At 61.7% G+C, this 17388-nt stretch overlaps 2 protein-coding genes and 1 long non-coding RNA gene across 5 annotated transcripts; 1 reads left to right on the top strand and 2 right to left on the bottom strand.

The window, feature by feature from the left end:
• Positions 1-8814, top strand: TALDO1 (transaldolase 1). The gene is made up of 8 exons (XM_019951006.2): positions 1-159; positions 3719-3842; positions 5490-5597; positions 5826-5957; positions 7724-7899; positions 7988-8185; positions 8383-8528; positions 8611-8814. Exons 1-8 carry the CDS (start codon positions 63-65, stop codon positions 8641-8643), a joined length of 1014 nt encoding a protein of 337 aa, XP_019806565.1. The 5' UTR covers positions 1-62; the 3' UTR covers positions 8644-8814.
• On the bottom strand, positions 1580-3712 carry LOC141279430 (uncharacterized). The gene is made up of 2 exons (XR_012333666.1): positions 3449-3712; positions 1580-3104 (listed from the first exon to the last, which is right to left on the bottom strand). It is a non-coding gene; the product is annotated as an uncharacterized lncRNA (long non-coding RNA).
• On the bottom strand, positions 8722-16844 carry GATD1 (glutamine amidotransferase class 1 domain containing 1). 3 transcript variants are annotated; one of them, XM_033861511.2, is made up of 8 exons: positions 16689-16843; positions 15106-15182; positions 14547-14652; positions 14074-14181; positions 12955-13049; positions 12157-12250; positions 11877-11988; positions 8722-11794 (listed from the first exon to the last, which is right to left on the bottom strand). In XM_033861511.2, the coding sequence occupies exons 1-8, from the start codon at positions 16750-16752 to the stop codon at positions 11788-11790; spliced, it is 663 nt and encodes a 220-aa protein (XP_033717402.1). In that variant the 5' UTR covers positions 16753-16843; the 3' UTR covers positions 8722-11787. The 3 variants fall into 3 exon arrangements, 2 of the variants coding, with proteins under 2 accessions (XP_033717402.1, XP_033717403.1); XR_004527733.2 differs by lacking the exon at positions 8722-11794 and adding an exon at positions 12618-12726 and having other exon boundaries at positions 11947-11988; positions 16689-16844; XM_033861512.2 differs by lacking the exon at positions 8722-11794 and having other exon boundaries at positions 11873-11988; positions 16689-16844.
• Between the last annotated feature and the right edge of the window lie 544 nt (positions 16845-17388).

The following is a 17388-nucleotide window of genomic DNA, read 5'->3' as shown; positions in this document are numbered from 1 at the left end:
GCCGCGCCCGCGGGGAGGGCCCGCGGGGCATTGTGGGCCGTCCGCTCCCGCCACAGCTCGCCATGTCCGGGTCCCCGGTGAAGCGGCAGAGGATGGAGAGCGTGCTAGACCAGCTCAAGCAGTTCACCACCGTGGTGGCCGACACGGGCGACTTCCACGGTGAGGCTGCGCTGGCCCCGAGCTCCGAGAGAGGGGCTTCGTGCGCGCTGAGCGCCGGCCGGCCCCGGGGTGAGGGGAGGCGGGGCGAGGTGCCGGGGGCGCGAGCTTGCAAGTGAGGGGCGGGCCGGGCCACCAGGCCTCCCCGGCCGCGAAGTTGGCCCCGGTTCTCCTCGGCGCCTCTTACCCGGTCCCTCCGCTCCCTTCTCCCTCGCCTCCCGCCCTCTTCACCCCGGCTCCCTCCTTCGCCCCCACTATTCCCGGTACCCCTTCTCTTTCGCCCCCCGCCCCCCTTTTCGCTCTCCCCCCCGTTCCCGGTGCCCCGACCCCTCTTCGCTCTCCGCCCCGCGTTTCCCGCCCCCTTTCTCCCTCGCTCCCCGCCCTCGGCACCCGTGCCCGGCCCCCTTTCGCCTTCGGCCCGGGGCCGCCGTCCCCTCCGCGCTGCTGGTAGCTCGCGGGAGCCCGCCGTGAGCCGCCAGTGCGTCAGGGGACAGTGTCCAAATGCTTTGATTTGGGGAGAGACTCCAGGTCCGCCTTGGAGCTGCGGACCGTTTGTGGTTACACGGGGTAGTTTTGTTGCGCGAATGTTGACCGCTGAGCAGGAACATGAGTTAGTTCTGGACCCAGAAAGACCAGAAACTAAGAATGACACCACCTGCTTTTGAAACCTCGTGTTGCACACACTCTCCACCCCTACCCAGGGGACAGCTGTGCACGCTGGTGCCTGCGGCCGCGTGCGGGCCAATTAGACGTTCACCACGTTGGGCCAAGGAGCTGCGGGGATAAAACCCCATGCGCCGAGGAAAGCAAAGCTTGTCCCAGATTCAGATTTTCCTGGCTTTGAATCACGTTCCTTGCAGGCAGCTGGGGGACTTAGCTCTTCCTCCCTCTGCAGTGGAAACCCAGACTAGGTGAACCTCCATTCTGTTAGGCTGTGAACAATTAAGATTCTCAGGAAAATAATGAAATTCTCTGGGTACGAGTGCTGTGGGGCACACAGTACGGAAGGGACTTCCTCTCTTTTCTGCTTTCTCATGGTGACTTGAGAAACAGGCTTTAATTCCTCTTTGGTAAGAGTAAGTCTTTATCTAGCAGAGTCTAGGAGAGTGAGTAAGCATGTTTAGCTGCTTCAGTATAAACGCTGGAAACTGATGGGCTTGAGTCCAACCTGTACTTTAAACCATCTGCCAGAAGGTCCCCGCCTGGTCAGAGCTGGGGGCCCTGGAGATTCCAGCTCCTGCTCACTGGGAGGCCACGGTCTTCTTTCTACCCCCTCCCTCCCTGATTCAGGCCTCTGGCAATGACATCACTAGGATAGAGCATGCTGGAAAAGTGGCGGCATGTATTTCTGCACCTTCTTAGCATGGAATATTTCCCATCTTTGTGAGTTGACAAAGCCCTGGTCTATATTGTTTCCTGTCGGGTCTCACCAGGCAGCAGCCGTAGGATGGCTGGTCTTGTTAACACCTGTCAGTGTAGGGCCAACAAGGCAGGAGGGACCCTGAGGAATGCTTGCTTTTTCTTTTTCCCCCCCTCTTTCTTTTTAGAAATATCTAAGCCCAAGTGTTGACATTTAAGATTTCTGAGCGAGGGCTTCCCTGGTGGTGCAGTGGTTAAGAATCCGCCTGCCAATGCAGGGGACACAGGTTCGAGCCCTGGTCCGGGAAGATTCCACGTGCCTCGGAGCAACTAAGTCCCTACACCACAACTACTGAGCCTGCGCTCTAGAGCTGGTGAGCCACAACTACTGAAGCCCACGTGCCTAGAGCCCGTGCTCCACAACGAGAGAAGCCACCGCAATGAGAAGCCCACACACCACAACGAAGACCCAACACAGCCAAAAATAAATAAGTTTAGAGAAAAAAGATTTCTAAGTGAATGTTAAGAACTTTATTAAAAAATACATTTGTTGATAATGTATATCCATAAATCTTACATAGTTGTAAATTTGTGGGTTTTTTGTTTTATTTTTATTTTTTGGCCGTGTCGCCTGGCATGTGGGATCTTAGTTCCCCGACCAGGGATCAAACCCACGGCCTCCTACATTGGAAGTACAGAGTCTTAACCACTGGACCACCAGGGAAGCTCCTGTAAATTCGGTTTTTGGTCACTTTATGAACTGAAGGTTCTTACCTTCGGGGAGTCGTGGGCCTCTTTGAAAATACAGTCAAAGCTGTGGATGCTCTTCCCAGAACGACGCCCCACACCCGGTTTTGCGTTCAGTTTAAGGGTCCGTGGAGTCTGAGGTCCATCTGTTGACCCTAGATAGGTCTTGGTTTTGTTTTGTTTTGTTTTTAATAAAATTATTTATTTTTGGCTGCATTGGGTCTTCGTTGCTGCACGTGGGCTTTCTCTAGTTGTGGCGAGCGGGGGCTACTCTCGGTTGCGGTGTGCGGGCTTCTCATCACGGTGGCTTCTCTTATTGCAGAGCACGGGCTCTAGGCGTGCAGACTTCAGTAGTTGTGGCACATGGGCTCAGTAGTTGTGGCTCACCAGCTCTAGAGCGCAGGCTCAGTAGTTGTGGCGCACGGGCTTAGTTGCTCCGCGGCATGTGGGATCTTCCCGGACCAGGGCTCGAACCCGTGTCCCCTGCATTGGCAGGCGGATTCTTAACCACTGTGCCACCAGGGAAGCCCCCTTGGTTTTGTTTTTAATTTTGCTAAAAGCTTTATCAAGGTATAATTTTATATGATGAAAGGTACTATTTTCAGTGCATTACTCTGGGTTTTAACACATCTGTGTAAGTTCTGCTCCAGAGTACTTTTTCTTAACTTGTCATTTTGAAATAATTATAGACTTTTAGGAAGTTGCAAAATTAGCCCATAGAGTCCCATCGTCCCCCAGTGGTGACATTTTGTGTGGCCGTGGTGACATCAGAACCAGGAACTTAGCACTAGCATGACACCGTGAACAGGCTTCAGGCCGGCTCCATGTCCACCAGTTTCCACCTGCATAGAGGAGGGGGCATCCCCTGTGGCAGTTTTACAGTTCATAGGTTCTTGTAGCCACCAGGATGGGTAGGACACAGCTGTTCCCCGGCCACAGAGACCTCCCTCGGCCCTGAGAGCCGCCCCCCTTCCCTGTTCCTGTTCTCCATCTCTGTAGTTTTGTCATCAGAAGATACTTTGACAATACTAACTTGCCCAATCAGCTTACTGAACCAGCTAATCCTGGAAGCTGAGTTTGGTGAACGTGAACTCTGTGCTACCCCGTGAGCCTGGGCCACGAGACTCCTTGGACTTCCTAGCCTGGTTACCAAGAAGGTGCTAGTGTGTTAAAGGAGAATACAGACCTGGTGCCGACGACGCTGTCAGGCAGCCACTGCCCTTCTTGCTCTGGGCCCTCGGCACATCTGCTTCCTGGCTTTAGTCTCTGTTGCTTTCTCATCGTGCACGCAGCTGCCTCTTGGCCAGCCTTCCGTGTGAAGTGCGGCCACACCCTGGCTCAGAAGACATGCTTGACTCTGTTTACACGTTTAGGGCTTACAGGGGTTGGCGCGGGTTGCTGGCTGGAAGCGAGCACTCCACTTACTTCCCTGCTTTCCACAATTATTTCCCTATAGCCATCGATGAGTACAAGCCCCAGGATGCCACCACCAACCCGTCCCTGATCCTAGCCGCGGCGCAGATGCCCACCTACCGGGAGCTGGTGGAGGAGGCCGTCGCCCACGGCCGGAGGCTGGGCGGGTGAGTGCGGGTCTGGGCAGCAGCCCTCAGCTGGTCTGGTTGCTTCCTGCCCTCCCTGAGTTTAGTTCTCAGGTGTCTTAGACTCAGGGAGGGAATGCTGTCTGCTTTCCTGTTTCTTTTTGTCAGGAAAGAAACAGCCGACATGTTATTTACACGTAGCAGGCAATACCCATTGTGCGAATACAGTTCACTGAGTTTTGTTTGCAGGAACATGTAGACACCACCCCAGAAGCCCCTCCCCGCTTTTGCAGTCAGTCTCCCCAGCCCTGGCAACCATGGACCCGCTTTCTGGCTTTTTGTTATGTTTTAGCAGTTCTGCTGGAGTGAGATTCATTAGTGCGCTGTCCGGTTCATTCCGGTCAGTTTATGCAGTGCTGCAGCATCTGCACCTCCTAGAAGGTTCCCTGGAGCCTCTGCCAGTGACCACAGACTGGCCTTCCTCTCCGTAGATTGGCCTTTGCTGGATGTCATTTTAAATTTTCATCTGGGCGATACAGCTCAGCTGAGAGCGAGCCTGCAGGGAACAGTGGCCTCTGGGAGGAGCCACGCTGGGCTGGCCTGTCCCTTTCTGGTGCTCCTGTGTGCTGAGGTCAGGCGGTGTGCGGGTGTGTGTGAGATGGCTGCTCCTTGCACTGGGCCGCCCTGCCCCCGCCATCCTGGCTGCTTCCCTGTCCCTTCTTGGTATTCCTGGAATCGGTGACAAGGTGGTGCCCTTAGTGGTCACCAGACTGGCCCTGCTCCCGTGTCCAGCCCGTGACACGCGGGCTGGAGATCTTTCTGGTCCATTTTGGAACAGCATCATGTACCTTACTCATCTGCCCAGGCAGCTTCAAAGAGATTGGAAAGACTGTTCTGTTCACGTCCCCAAAGATGAAGGGGTTCAGTTTGGGAGGATGAAACGTGGAGATGGAAGGCAGGGATGGTTGCACCACGATGTGGATGCACTCAGTGCCCCTAACTAGTCACTTAAAAATGGTTAAGATAGGGCTTCCCTGGTGGCGCAGTGGTTGAGAATCCGCCTGCCAGTGCAGGGGACACAGGTTCAAGCCCTGGTCCGGGAAGATCCCACATGCCGGGGAGCAACTAAGCCCATGTGCCACAACTACTGAGCCTGCGCTCTAGAGCCCACGAGCCACAACTACTGAGCCCGCACGCCTAGAGCCCGTGCTCCGCAACAAGAGAAGCCACTGCAATGAGAAGCCCACACACTGCAACGAACAGTAGCCCCGGCTCGCCTCAACTAGAGAAAGCCCGCACACAGCAGTGGAGACCCAACACAGCCCAAAAATAAATTAGTTAAAAAAAGAAAAACCCAACAAACCTCATTAAAAAAAAAGGTTAAGATGGGGCAGTTTCCTGGCGGCCCTGTGGTTAAGACTCTGCAGTCTCACTGCCGTGGCTCAGGTTCAGTCCCTCGTCAGGAAACTGAGATCCTGCAAGCTGTGTGGCATGGCCAAGGTTAAAAAAAAAAAGGTTAAGACGATAAGTTTTATGCTATGTGTGTTTTGCCACAATTTAAAAAAATTATGTTAAGAAAAAAGATGAAGGGAAAAGAATTTGGGAAATGAATAACAGAATTTGTTTTGTAGAATCCTGTGCATTTAAATCTAACAAGCTTCTAACCTAATTTTTTCCCTGGAATTTCAGATCACAAGAGGAACAGATTACAAATGCTACTGATAAACTTTTTGTGCTGTTTGGAGTAGAAATACTGAAGAAAATTCCAGGCCGCGTATCCACAGAAGTGGATGCAAGGTAAGGACGCAGGGCTGACACAGGTGACGCGGGCAGAGGGCGGCAGCTGCTTTCAGTCCGCGGTTCCCCGCGTGGCGCCCAGGTGCTGCTGTGGCTACTGGTCCACGATGAGCTGCTCGTCTCCGGGTCCTGCTTGAATATCAGTCCTGCTAAGGTGCTCTGAGCTGGGCATGCCACGCACCCCCTGGCTGGCTGCTGGGCACCCCTGTCACGGCCCTGCCCCCGCAGGCTCTCCTTCGATAAGGATGCTATGGTGGCCCGCGCCCAGCGCCTCATCGACCTGTACAAGGAGGCTGGGATCAGCAAGGACCGGATTCTGATAAAGCTGTCGTCTACCTGGGAAGGAATCCAGGCTGGAAAGTAAGTGTCCCCGTGAGGAGGGAGCTGGTGGGGACTGCCCGTCCCGGGTGGGCCTTGGGGAGCAGGCCCCGTGCGATGCCACACGTTGTCCTCACGTCGTCTTCCGTGTACAGAACGTAAGTCGTTTCCCAGCAGCTGTGCTCAGTGCGGAGGAGGTAGAAGCAGGTACAGACAGGGAGCTGCTCTGGCGCCGGCCCCGCAGGGCCATGCACGGCTGGCCTGGAAGCGCCCCTTGTGCACCAGCGGGGTCCCTGTGTTATCTGTTCCCCTCCTGCGACCTTCTGCCTCTGGACGCACCTGTCTGGACTCTTCCGCGTGATGGAATCGTGCAGCACGTGGCCTTCGTGTCTGGCTTCCCTTGCTGGGCATGTGTTCAAGGTTCACACATGCTGTGCGTGTGTTGGGGCTGCATTCCTCTGAAAGCTGTTGTTCGCTCGTGTGTATACACTGCATTTTCTGAGTCCATCCTTCAAGGGACGCGTGGTTGTCCTGCCTTCGGTGCTGTCGAGGGTAGTGCTGCTGTGAGCACGTGTGCTCGAGCTCTGGTGCCGTCTCTGGTGGGCGCACACTGGAGGGCGGAGTTGCTGGTGCTGTGGTCATGGTGTCGGCTGTCGAGGCTGCCTTGTGCCCCCCGCAGATGCACTTCTTGACCACCTTTCTGCGGCCAGGCAGCAGAGGTGCCTCTGAAACTGTCCATTGGGACAGGGACTCAGTTGTCACAGTCCACGTCCCGGCATGTTGCAGAGTGGGGCCGGGGCCCTGTTCTCACAGTCGACCCCAGGATGTCACGTGGGTGACTGACTTTCTGCAGGGTGACCCAGAAGGGCGAGGGGGAGCAGTGGGGCCGGGGAGGCCGCGGGCTCCGGGCGGGACTGAGGCAGGATGGCGCTGTGGTCGGAGCTGATTCTGTGACGAGGTGAGGGACCGGGCCTGTGGCTCTCAGGGAACCTCTTGCCTTTGTCCCTGTTTTGAATTGCTGGTTTGATGAAGGAAGTTCTGGTCACCCACAACTCATTAGCCAGAGAGAGCCCTGGTGAATGTTCCAGAGTTTTGTTTTGTTTTTAGTAAAACGAACTAATTTCAGCTCCACACATATTTGTTTTTAAATATCTGTTTGTTTATTTTTGGCTATGCCGGGGCTTTGTTGAGGCCTGCGGACTTCTTAGTGGAAGCATGTGTGCAGGATCTAGTTTCCCAACCAGGGATCGAACCTGGGCCCACTGCATTGAGAGCGTGGAGTCTTACCCACTGGACCACCAGGGAAGTTCCTCCAGAGTTTTTTGGGCGGTTTTTGTTTTGTTTTTTCTTTAAATAAATTTATTTTATTTATTTTTGGCTGAATTGGGTCTTTGTTGCGTGTGGGCTTTCTCTAATTGCGGCAAGCGGGGGCTACCCTTTTTTGCGGTGCGCGGGCTTCTCATTGCGGTGGCTTCTCTTGTAGACGAGCACAGGCTCTAGGCTCATGAGCTTCAGTAGTTGTGGCACACGGGCTCAGTAGTTGTGACTCGCGGGCTCTAGAGCACAGGCTCAGTAGTTGTGGCGCACGGGGCTTAGTTGGTCCGCGGCATGTGAGATCTTCCCAGACCAGGGCTCGAACCCGTGTCCCCTCCGTTGGCAGGTGGATTCTTAACCACTGAGCCACCAGGGAAGCCCCAGAGTTGCTCTTGACGAGGATGGGGCGACCCTGTTCCTGCCTTTGCAGCTACTGAATCGCGAGCGTTTCTCGCTGTGTCCCCGCTGTTCACGCCGCCCTCCCCCGCCCGCAGGCAGCTGGAGGAGCAGCACGGCATCCACTGCAACATGACGCTGCTCTTCTCCTTCGCCCAGGCCGTGGCCTGTGCTGAGGCGGGGGTGACGCTCATCTCCCCCTTCGTGGGCCGCATCCTCGACTGGCACGTGGCCAACACGGACAAGAAGTCCTTTGAGCCCCTGGAGGACCCCGGTGAGGAGCACTGGGAGGCAGGGGCGGAGGGGTGCTGCGCTGTCTGCTGCCGGCGGCCGGCGTGGCAGCTCCGGGCATGTCTCCCCAGGAGTGAAGAGCGTCACCAAGATCTACAACTATTACAAGAAGTTCGGCTACGAGACCGTCGTCATGGGCGCCTCCTTCCGCAACACGGGCGAGATCAAGGCCCTGGCGGGCTGCGACTTCCTCACCATCTCACCCCAGCTCCTGGGGGAGCTGCTCAAGGACCACAGCAAGCTGGCGCCCACGCTCTCGGTCAAGGCAGGTAAGAAGCCCCCCGCCCCGCTCAAGGCCCCCATGGGAACACCGGTGCCTCCGTCACCTGAGGGTGTGGAGCCTAGAGCCGCAGGGCCAGCCTGCACTCACTCACCTGCTGTCCAGCCCACCTGCCGTGGGGGCCGCGCCAGGGAGGGGCCTTAGGGCGGCTCTGAGCCCAAGGCCCCGGCGCATGCCCTCCCCCAGCCCAGGCCAGTGACCTGGAGAAGGTCCACCTGGACGAGAAGGCCTTCCGCTGGCTGCACAACGAGGACCGCATGGCCGTGGAGAAGCTCTCGGACGGGATCCGCAGGTTCGCCGCGGACGCTGTGAAGCTGGAGCGGATGCTGAGGGTGAGAGCCCGGGGTTACGGTTGGGAGGGGCCGGGGCGGGGCGGGGGAGGACAGCGCACCAGCTCACACTGCCCATCTCTAGGAACGAATGTTCAGCGCGGAGAACGGAAAATAGCTTGGCACCTGAGGCTGGACCAGATATGCCGCCGACTTTGAATTGGGGCCTAATTGCACATATGCCTTGCGACGAATCTTGGATTTTTTTTTACTAATCGGAGCGGGGATTAATCACAGATTTCTGATTTTATGTAAAATTCTGCTCAGCGCATTAAAGGTGTCACTTTTCGTTCCGTGTGTGCGTCCTTTGTCGCTGGCTGCAGCCTGGCCCGATGGAGGCGGGGTTGGGTCAAGAGCCCCCTGGGGGCCTCCAGGCAGGGGTGACAGCCCCTCACCTGCTTTTGGAGCCTGGACACAGAAGGCAGGGACTGCCTGAGCACTTCCTCTGTGTCTGGAGCCCGACGGCCCCGGGGCTTGTAGGCTGTGCTTGCGGAGTTGGGTGGGAGGGTGCCAGGGGCCCGCTGGAGCTGTGCGGGGGCCGGGCCCGCAGAGAGGAGCCTCTGCGTCAGAGCCTCCGGCCGTCCGGACCTGTTGGGACGGCCCCCATGCCTCTGAGCCGCTCCGCGCTGCCCTGGGGCGGAGGCACAGGTGGGGCGATGGCGCCACCTTGTGGGGACAGCGTAGCGTGCGCTGAGCAGGACTTCCAAGCCTCAAACCCCGAGCAGAGGCAGGGCACAGCTTGTGAAGAGACACTTCACTTGCACCCTCTGGATTTTTCTGGGAAGGGGTTGGTGGGGGGCGGTGACGGGTGGTCCACAGGGGAGCCCCTTCCTCTCCCCTGGGACCAGCCTCTGTTCTTGGAACAGCGAAGCTGGGGGTGGGGGGGACACAGGGTCTGGGTGAGACTGCCTGGGAGCACGAGGTGGGTGGAAGGGGCCCCGGCGGACCCTCCAGGCCTGCGCCAGTGGAGCCAGGTGTCAGGACAGTCCTGTGGGACGCTGCCCTGGGTCTGGCTGAGGGTCAACGGGGAGCCCCTGTGCCCCCACCCCCGCCCTGGGGGCGCCTGCTGGGCTGGGCTTGTTCCCCACGGCTCCCTGCAGGTGAGTGGGGCTCCTGGAACCCCCGTCTGCTGGCGTTGGAGCAGGTGGCTGGGACTTGCGGTTCTGGAGCTGCCACCCTCCCCAAACGCAGGGGAGTGCTGAGCAGCCGGGGACAGGTGCCACCCTGGGCCACACCCCTCGGGCCACCTAGCCTGCCCAGGCTGCCCCCCCCCCCCCCCCCCCCCGCCGATCCTGGTGCTGAGGGGGTGGCCTTGGGTTGGGTGCCGTAGCACAGGGACCTGCTGAGGTGGGCAGGGCTTCTCGCCCCCAGCCCCCCAGCTGCCTGGCCAGGTCGGGTCAGGGGGCTAAGGCTTCCTGCAGCCCCCTCCCCCGAGCTGATCAAAGGGCTGTGTCCTAGGAGGACGTGGAGGTCTCAGCTCACCATCTTGCCTGGCCTGGGGCCTCAGGATGGAGACCGTGGATGCCAGTGACGGACATGAAGCCCACCTGCTCACAGGTACAACCCTGTGCGGCCAGCACCTTAGAACATGCTTGTCCCCCGATCTGCCCCCATTCCCAGCCACAAATGACCGGCGCACGCTGAGTTTTGGGGTTTTTCGTATCTGTCTGGTTTCCTTTGCTGAGCTTGCTTCCAAGGGTCCACCGCATGGACGTTAATACCGTCCAGTAGTAAGAATGCTCCTTTTATGGAAGCTACAGCTTATCGCGAAAAACACCACAGATGTTCACGCACTGTTTTTGTAGAGTTGTAGGTCTTTCTTTCTCTTGGATAAACCTCAGGGTCTATTTTAAACACCCCGGGAATGTGGGGAGCCCCCGGGGGCACAGGCACCTGCACCCACCCAGTGACCACCCCAGTGCCCTGGACCTGGCATACCCAGGACCAGCCAGTGGGGCAGACTCAGAAAGCATCAGCGACCAGGGAGCAGGGCTGTGGAGGGGCCCCCGCAGAGCCCGCCTGGGTCTTGGTCTGCACAGTCAGAAGGCGTCATCATTTGAAAAAAACTTTTTGTCCAGAGACGTCCGTGACTCCGTGATGTGGCGACTGCAAACACGGGATGAACGATGGGGCTGCCTAGGCCCCATGTGTGCACAGAGCAGGCCAGCAGGTGGCAGGGGCCCTGACGCCGGGAGATGCCGGACGGAAAGGAGCACGTGGGAGCATCGCCTCCGACTCGGGCGCCCTGCTTCCTCCTCCTTTGTCCTGAGGGGTTGGATGCGGCAGAGCTAGTCAGGCTGAGACAAGGATGGTGACACACGGGGCCAGAGCGGCTCCAGGAGGCCCCAGCCAAGGGCCACAGGCCAGGACAGGTGCCCTGGGGAAGCTGGAGAGCCTCCAGGCCGCACTGGGACTCGGCTGGCTGGACAGCCACCTGGCATCCCCAGGACTGTCCGCCGCCCCTGCCAACCCAGCCCAGCCAGCCCCACTCAAGGCCTCCTTCCAAGTGGAACTCGGCTCCGTCACGTCCACCTTGAAACAGGCAGAGCAGCTGCAAAACCAGGCTCGGCCGTCGGACCCGAGGCCACCTGGGCAGGGCCGTGGGTTGTATCCACAATTAAAAGTGTTTCTCAACATCAGAAGGGACGTGGTGACACTGCAGCATCCACCCCAAAGTCCATGCTGGCCTTAACACGGGGTTGCCATCACATTTGAAACCGTGCACTAGGCAAGGGTTAGGGTGAGAGCAGGTTCTTCAGCAGCAGCCAGCGGGCCCCTCCCCACCCAGCCCCCACCAACGCCCAAAGGCCTGGGGAGACCGCAGGGAGGCCTGGGAGGAGCCTCAGCACAGAAGCGGGACCCTGGGATCCCAGCCGGCAGCCACCCAGCTTCCAGGAAGGCTCAGCCTCTGCCCCCCCCCGCCCCCGCCAGGGTGAATAGGGACGGGCAGAGGAGCCAAGACCCCAGCCCGGACCCCACAGCCGACCCTCTGCGGGGCACTCAGAATGCTCCAGGGCCACCCGGCCGCCAGCGGGCCCTCGGCACTCCCCACCCCTCCCTGAGGAGACTCTGCAGGGTGGGGGGCTCAGCCCCTCCCCCAGAGCCTTCACCCCTCAGGGAGGATCCTCAGAGCCCCCAGCAAGCCAGGCTGGGGTGTCGTGAAGACGGGGTTCCCGGAAGCCTGAGAGTCCAGCTGCCTCTGGGGACACCCGGGACATCTGGAGGTGGTGGCATCCGCTGGCGGGCTCAGTTCGGGGCCACCTCACTTCCTGCGAGACGGAGGCCAGGTCAAGGCAAAGGGGCCAGTCACAAGGCAGCGTCCCACCCGCCACCCAGGCCAAGGCCCCTCACCGGCTGCCGCAGAGGAAGAGCAGGTTCTGCACGGCCGGGACGGTGGAGCTGGCGTTCTGGCCAGTGACCAGGTGGCGGTCCAGCACCACGTGCACGGCGTCAGGCTCGCTGGCTGCAGGAGACCCCCGGGGGCCCAGGCCTCAGGCCACGTGCTGGGCCAGCTCCCGAGACCCTCCCGCACCTGCCCTCCCGGGCCGGGGACTCGTGGTCAAGGGCTGGCCCCCGAGGTCCTTTGGACACTCAGCCCCTGCAGGCGGCCCTGGCCAGGGCCCCCACTCACCACTGAAGCAGGCCCCCGCGTCCTTCACGAAGTCCTCCACGACCAGGGGCAGGTGGGCGAAGCCGGGCGCCCGGACGAGCTCGTACACGGAAGGCTGCGGGGAAAGGGCACCCAGGCTCAGGGGGCCACGCCTACCACGTGGGGGCTGCTGAGGGTGGAGGGCCCGCAGCAGGGGCCAGGGCTGAGGCTCTCCCGCCGTGGGGTGGCCTGAGGTGACAAGGCCACCGTAGGGCGGGAGCTGCCTGTCACCGCCTCGCCCAGCATCGGGGCACACGGGTGACCAGAATGAGCCGGGCAGGTGACCTCAGGGCAGAGCCCTTCAACGAGCAGAAGGGCTGGGGGTCGAGCACAGAGCCACGCGAGGGGCGGTGACCGAGGTCCCCCCCAGAGGAGAGCCCCTGCCCCTCTCCTCCTGTCCTCTCCCAGCCACCGGCCAGGCCGGCCCCGTGCAGCCCCCGCACCTAGGCCTCAGTCCTCGCCCGGCAGATCCCCCCAGACCTGCCCCAGGACCCGGACTGGCTCCACGTCCAGCCGGGCCCTCTGCCCAAGTGGCGGCACCGCTTCCTGGACCTGAAAGGAGTGACATACTCAACAGGCATGAAACAAGGCCCCGAAGGGCCCCTGCTCCCCACCCCTGCCCCATGCTGGTAACCAAGAGCCCCAGCTGGGCAAATGACTGCTGCCCCCACCGGAGGGGACCCTGGGCCCCCCAGCAGGCCCCCAGCCAGTCCGCCTGCTCTCGACGCGTGTGCACATCTTCCGTACCCACCCACAGCCCAGCACCCTTGCAGCACTCACCCCCGTGACGCTGTAGCCTTGGAACGCCCAGGACCTGTCCTCATTGGTGGCACAGCAGAGGGCGGCAACGCCGTGGCCCACAGCACAGATGGGCTCTGGAAGCAGGGCCAAGGCCAGAGTGAGGCACTGGAAGCCGCCCAGGCCCCTCCCAACATTTCCACTTCCCTGGCTCCCCTCCCCAGATACAACTCAGAACTAGGATTTGTTTAGAGCCCAGACCCCCTCAAGTCGTTCTCGTGGCCAAGAAACAGGTACAAGGAGGAAGTCGGGTGCCAGGCCACCTGTCACACCGGAGTGCCACCACCCTCTGCCCCGCAGAACCACCCGCCTGGCTCCAGGCCCCGACCTGGCCTCTAGGCACCGCGGGGCAGCCCGCCTGGGAGACGCCCCCTCTGAATGCGGCAGGGGGAGGCCCCTGGCTCCGAGGCTCCCTCTCAGGGCAGCCTGGCATGAGTGCGTTCCCACGGCTGAGGCGGCCCAGACAATCACTGCCTGGGGACAGGAGGCCCCGTTCCCACCAAGAGAGGACACGCCCTAACGAGCGTCCCAGCCCCATCGCAGCCACTTGCCCATCACCGCCAATGCCAGGCCAGGGCAGCACGCCACCTCTCCACAGAGCAGAAGTCCTGCCAGCCTCCGAGCCCAAACCCCACCGGGAACAAAGCCAGCATCCTGCCTGCCCATCTGGGGGGTAAGCATCCCAGCCACGAGCCCCCGAGGGAGCCAGGCAGAGGGACCACAGGGGCAGCGGCCTGATGGGCACAAAGTCGGGGAAGGAGGGATGGGGAAGGGATGCCCCTCCTCTGTGTGTGTGTGTGTGTGTGTGTGTGTGTGTGTGTGTGTGTGTGTGTGTGTGTGTGTGTGTGTGTGTGTGTGTGTGTACACATGCCGTCTAAACTTGTCCGCTCACTGGTCAGAATCATGGCTCTTCACACCTACCCTATCTGGCTCCTGAAATGACCGGGCATCTCCAGCAACAAAACCTGAACCCCGCAGTCCATGGCCATCACCTCCCACGCCCCTCACTGGGCATCTCCCCGCCTCTCCTCCCTGTTGGTGGAACCCCGTTTCCCACGAATCTGCATACACACCCCAACCCCAGTCCTGGGGGCCACCTACTGCTCTCGGAGCGGAAGTGCTGCAGGATGCGAGCCAGGGACCCGCTGCTGGCCAGGTCAGCCAGGGCCCCAGGACAGCTGGGAATCAGGAGGGCGTGGTACCGGGCACCTGGCGGGAGACCACAGCCCAGTCAGTCACAGACAGCGAGGTCGCCAGCTGGGAGCAGGCCCTACACGGCCACCAGCCCAGCTCCTCTCTGCTCCTGCCAGCCACTGTGTCACAGGATTGTGTCACTTACCCCCACGTGGGCTAAGGCTCCCGAGGCTCCCAACCACCTCTGTGTGCCCGCCAACTCCCTCCCCCAGCCCGAGCTGGAGAACTCTGGCCACGGGACGCAGGGCTGGACACGGCCCCGGATGGCCACAGTGCTTCGGGACAAGCCCCTGGATGCTCCAGGAACAGAGTGAGCGAGCACTTTGGGGCCATGACCCCAGCCGGAACCACCCCCCACCCCGGCCCCCCAGGCCCCGCACCGTCGATGGACTCGAGCTTGGCGGGGCTGGCGTAGGCCTTGAGGCGGAAGTCCTGCACCCAGCGCGCGTTGCTCTCGTTCACGTCCACGAAGTCCATGGTCTTCCCCTGCGGGAGCCCAGCATGAGACACCCCCGCTATTGGCTCAGGAAAATGCTGGCAAGGGCTGGGACTGACAGCAGTGCCTCGGGACAAAGGCACCCGACCACCCAGCCCCTCGGCTTCCTCGCCACACCCAGCCCCCTCCTGCCCCTGAGTGGCCTCAGCCTCCTGCCTCTAAAGTGGAAGCAAGTGTCCCACCCACCTCAGGGTGACCCTTGGTGCAGTGAGAAACACCTGATGGCTCACTTCTGTGACCCTGAGTTCCACACCATCCAGGGCCGGGAAGTCCTCCCAATGGTAGGTCTGTGCCACCCTCACTCACACGTGACCAAAGGTCTCAGAAAATGGGGAACAGAACTAGCTGGTGCCACCGCGGTCCCGGGCCCTCAGCCCAAGCTGGCTCCCGGCTCCTCCCAGGGGGTGGAACACTGTCCTGGAGGAGAGGGTGGCTGGACTTACCCCGGGGGTGGCCACCTGCAGATTGAAGGCGGCGCTGGCCAGTGTGAAGCAGTGGAGGAAGGACTGGGCTGACACGCCTGCAAGGAGATGCAGCCCGGTGGGTGCAGGGCTCCTCCCGGCCCCGGACCACCCTGGGGAGCAGCCCCGCACCCCATCTCACCCCGGGGCCCACCCCTCCCATGGCTGGGGTAGCAGCCCTAGCCCCCCTGGCCCCCCGAGGGGGGCTGTCTCCCCAGCCTGACCACTAAAGGCCTTTCCAGAAGGCAAACCCATGCATGAGGTTCCCTGACACTCTGCTTGTCTACGCCCCGAACCACAGGGGCTGAGCACCAGCCCCACCCCCGATCGCAGCCACAGAGGAGCGGCAGTGAGCGAGGCCTGTGGCCGTGGAGGTGGGGCCGCAGCACGTGTCAGCAGGAAGCGCGGTGCACAGGCCGGGGGGGACGCTGGCTCCCTTCCTCACCGAGCTCGCGTATCCCGCCTACAGCCCCGGCCCCGGGGCTGCGTGCAGCCTCTTCTGCGCATGCCCAGTCCGAAGGCTCCCGGCCGCTGGGAGCTGAGGCCCCCCCACCAGAGACGCCCGCTTCTACAGGGACGTGATCTGCATCCCTCCACCTTTATTTAGTCGAGGGACCCAATCCCGAAAACTCGCCTTCACCTTTATTCACTCTTACAAATTAATACACATTCATCGTAGAGTCCACAGATTGGGCAAAGACGGTCTCCCCAGTTCTGCCCAGTTCCTCCAGCCCTCCCACCCCCACCTGCTCCGCCCCAGGCTCCCCTGAAGGGACTCTGGAGGGCCCGCTCGTCCTGCCCACGGAGCGCAGCCTTGTCAGCGCTGTGCCCCCACCCCATGTCCTCAGCATCCCTTCCCCGTGGCACAGCCAAGCCAGTGCGACCCCTCCTCACCCTTACTGCACTCCGACCAGCCACCTACGTCTTCAGGACTGAACCCCACTCTCGATGGCTCACCCTCGAACTCCCCATGCGGGGGGGGGCGTCCCTCAGTTCCTCCATCCCTCATTCTGGGGGCAGCTCAGGGGCCCTGGGGCTCAGCACACTGTGACCCCATGACCCGCGGTCCTCACTCCCTCGCCCACTTGGGCAGCTACAGAAGTCAAGGCGGGAGCAGACTCGGACCCTTGGTCCCAACCCTGGTTCTCCACCTCCCGCCGTTCGACCTCGGGCTCATCACTCCTCTGCGATGCAGGCAGCAAGGGGAGGACCCAGGAAGTGCGCCAGCCACCCTCACCGGCTCGTTCCTCCCCTGCTGACCCTGAGCACCCGGGGGCCTTGGGCGAGAACCGGGCCCCACCAGCCACGGCGCCCGCGAGCCCATCGGACCCGTCCCTTCCCCACCCTCGTCCTCCGGGCCGTGTGCCGGGCCGGCGGGCAGCGGGGAGGGTGCGGGGAGGAGACACCACTGCCCTCGCCGCCCCGCCTCCCCGGCTCCCCCAGAGCGGCGGCCCGGCGTACTGAACAGACCCGCGGCGGGCCGCCATCCCCGGTCCTCGGCCCGGGCGGAAGCACTCGCAGCGGACGACCCCCGGCCCCGCCCGCCCCGCCCTCTCGAGCCTCACCTTCGGCGGCGCCGCTGGCCACGAGGAGGCAGGCTGGCCGGCTCGGGAGCCGCTCGGACGCCATGGGCCCAGCCACGGCCTGTGCGGCCTGCGCGTGCGCGGAGCGTGCCAGGGGCAAGGTCAAGGGCCGCGGCGGCCTGGGGGCTGGGCTGAGCCGCGCCGGGCGCATGCGCCATCCCGCCTCCCGCCCCGCCTTTCCCTCCCAGCCCTGGTCCGGGTCGGAGTCCAGGTCAAGGTCCGCCCGGGCCACTCCTCTGACGCCGTCCGCCTCGTGGCCCAGGCGGGCCCGCAGAGAGGTCTGAGCTTGGGCGCGGGGCCGCAGGAGAGGCCTCCGAGGGTCTTCTCGGGCCAGATCCCTCAGCAGCCCTGAGCAGCCCCCTGGCCCGACTCCTAACCGCGGTCAGGAGCACAGTTCATTCCCCTGCCCAAGCCCAGTCCAGGGCCGCGCAGGCCAGCCTGCGAGGGTACGGGTCCCACGTGGCATGTGGAGTTGGGAGGCGCACCCGGCACAGAGGCAGCGGTGCTGGCATGGGGCCTCACAAGCCGGAAGCCTCATTCTGGGTCTCCGTGTCTGCCCCCGGGTCCAGTGGGGAGGACGCACACAAGATGACCTGTCATGGTGACTGGGGTGCCCCCCAGGTGGGGTTGCAGTCTCGCTGCCCCTTCCTGAGTGGGTTCCCATCCCAGGGGGCGGCCCCTG

The sequence above is a fragment of the Tursiops truncatus genome, chromosome 8, assembly GCF_011762595.2.
Source record: "Tursiops truncatus isolate mTurTru1 chromosome 8, mTurTru1.mat.Y, whole genome shotgun sequence".
NCBI classification, from domain to species: Eukaryota; Metazoa; Chordata; class Mammalia; order Artiodactyla; family Delphinidae; genus Tursiops; species Tursiops truncatus.
The sequence above is the reverse complement of the archived record's forward strand: the minus strand, read 5'-3'. Positions and strand labels throughout refer to the sequence as shown.

Excerpts from the sequence above, each read along its gene's own strand:
- TALDO1 (XM_019951006.2), top strand. The coding sequence starts at position 63 with ATGTCCGGGTCCCCGGTGAAGCGGCAGAGGATGGAGAGCGTGCTAGAC. Across the intron at positions 3,843-5,489 it reads CACGGCCGGAGGCTGGGCGG|ATCACAAGAGGAACAGATTA; the intron begins GTGAGTGCGGGT and ends CTGGAATTTCAG. Across the intron at positions 7,900-7,987 it reads TGAGCCCCTGGAGGACCCCG|GAGTGAAGAGCGTCACCAAG; the intron begins GTGAGGAGCACT and ends ATGTCTCCCCAG.
- GATD1 (XM_033861511.2), bottom strand. The coding sequence starts at position 16,752 with ATGGCGTCCGAGCGGCTCCCGAGCCGGCCAGCCTGCCTCCTCGTGGCC. Across the intron at positions 15,183-16,688 it reads GGCCAGCGGCGCCGCCGAAG|GCGTGTCAGCCCAGTCCTTC; the intron begins GTGAGGCTCGAG and ends ATCTCCTTGCAG. Across the intron at positions 12,251-12,954 it reads AAGGCTACAGCGTCACGGGG|CCTTCCGTGTACGAGCTCGT; the intron begins GTGAGTGCTGCA and ends CTTTCCCCGCAG.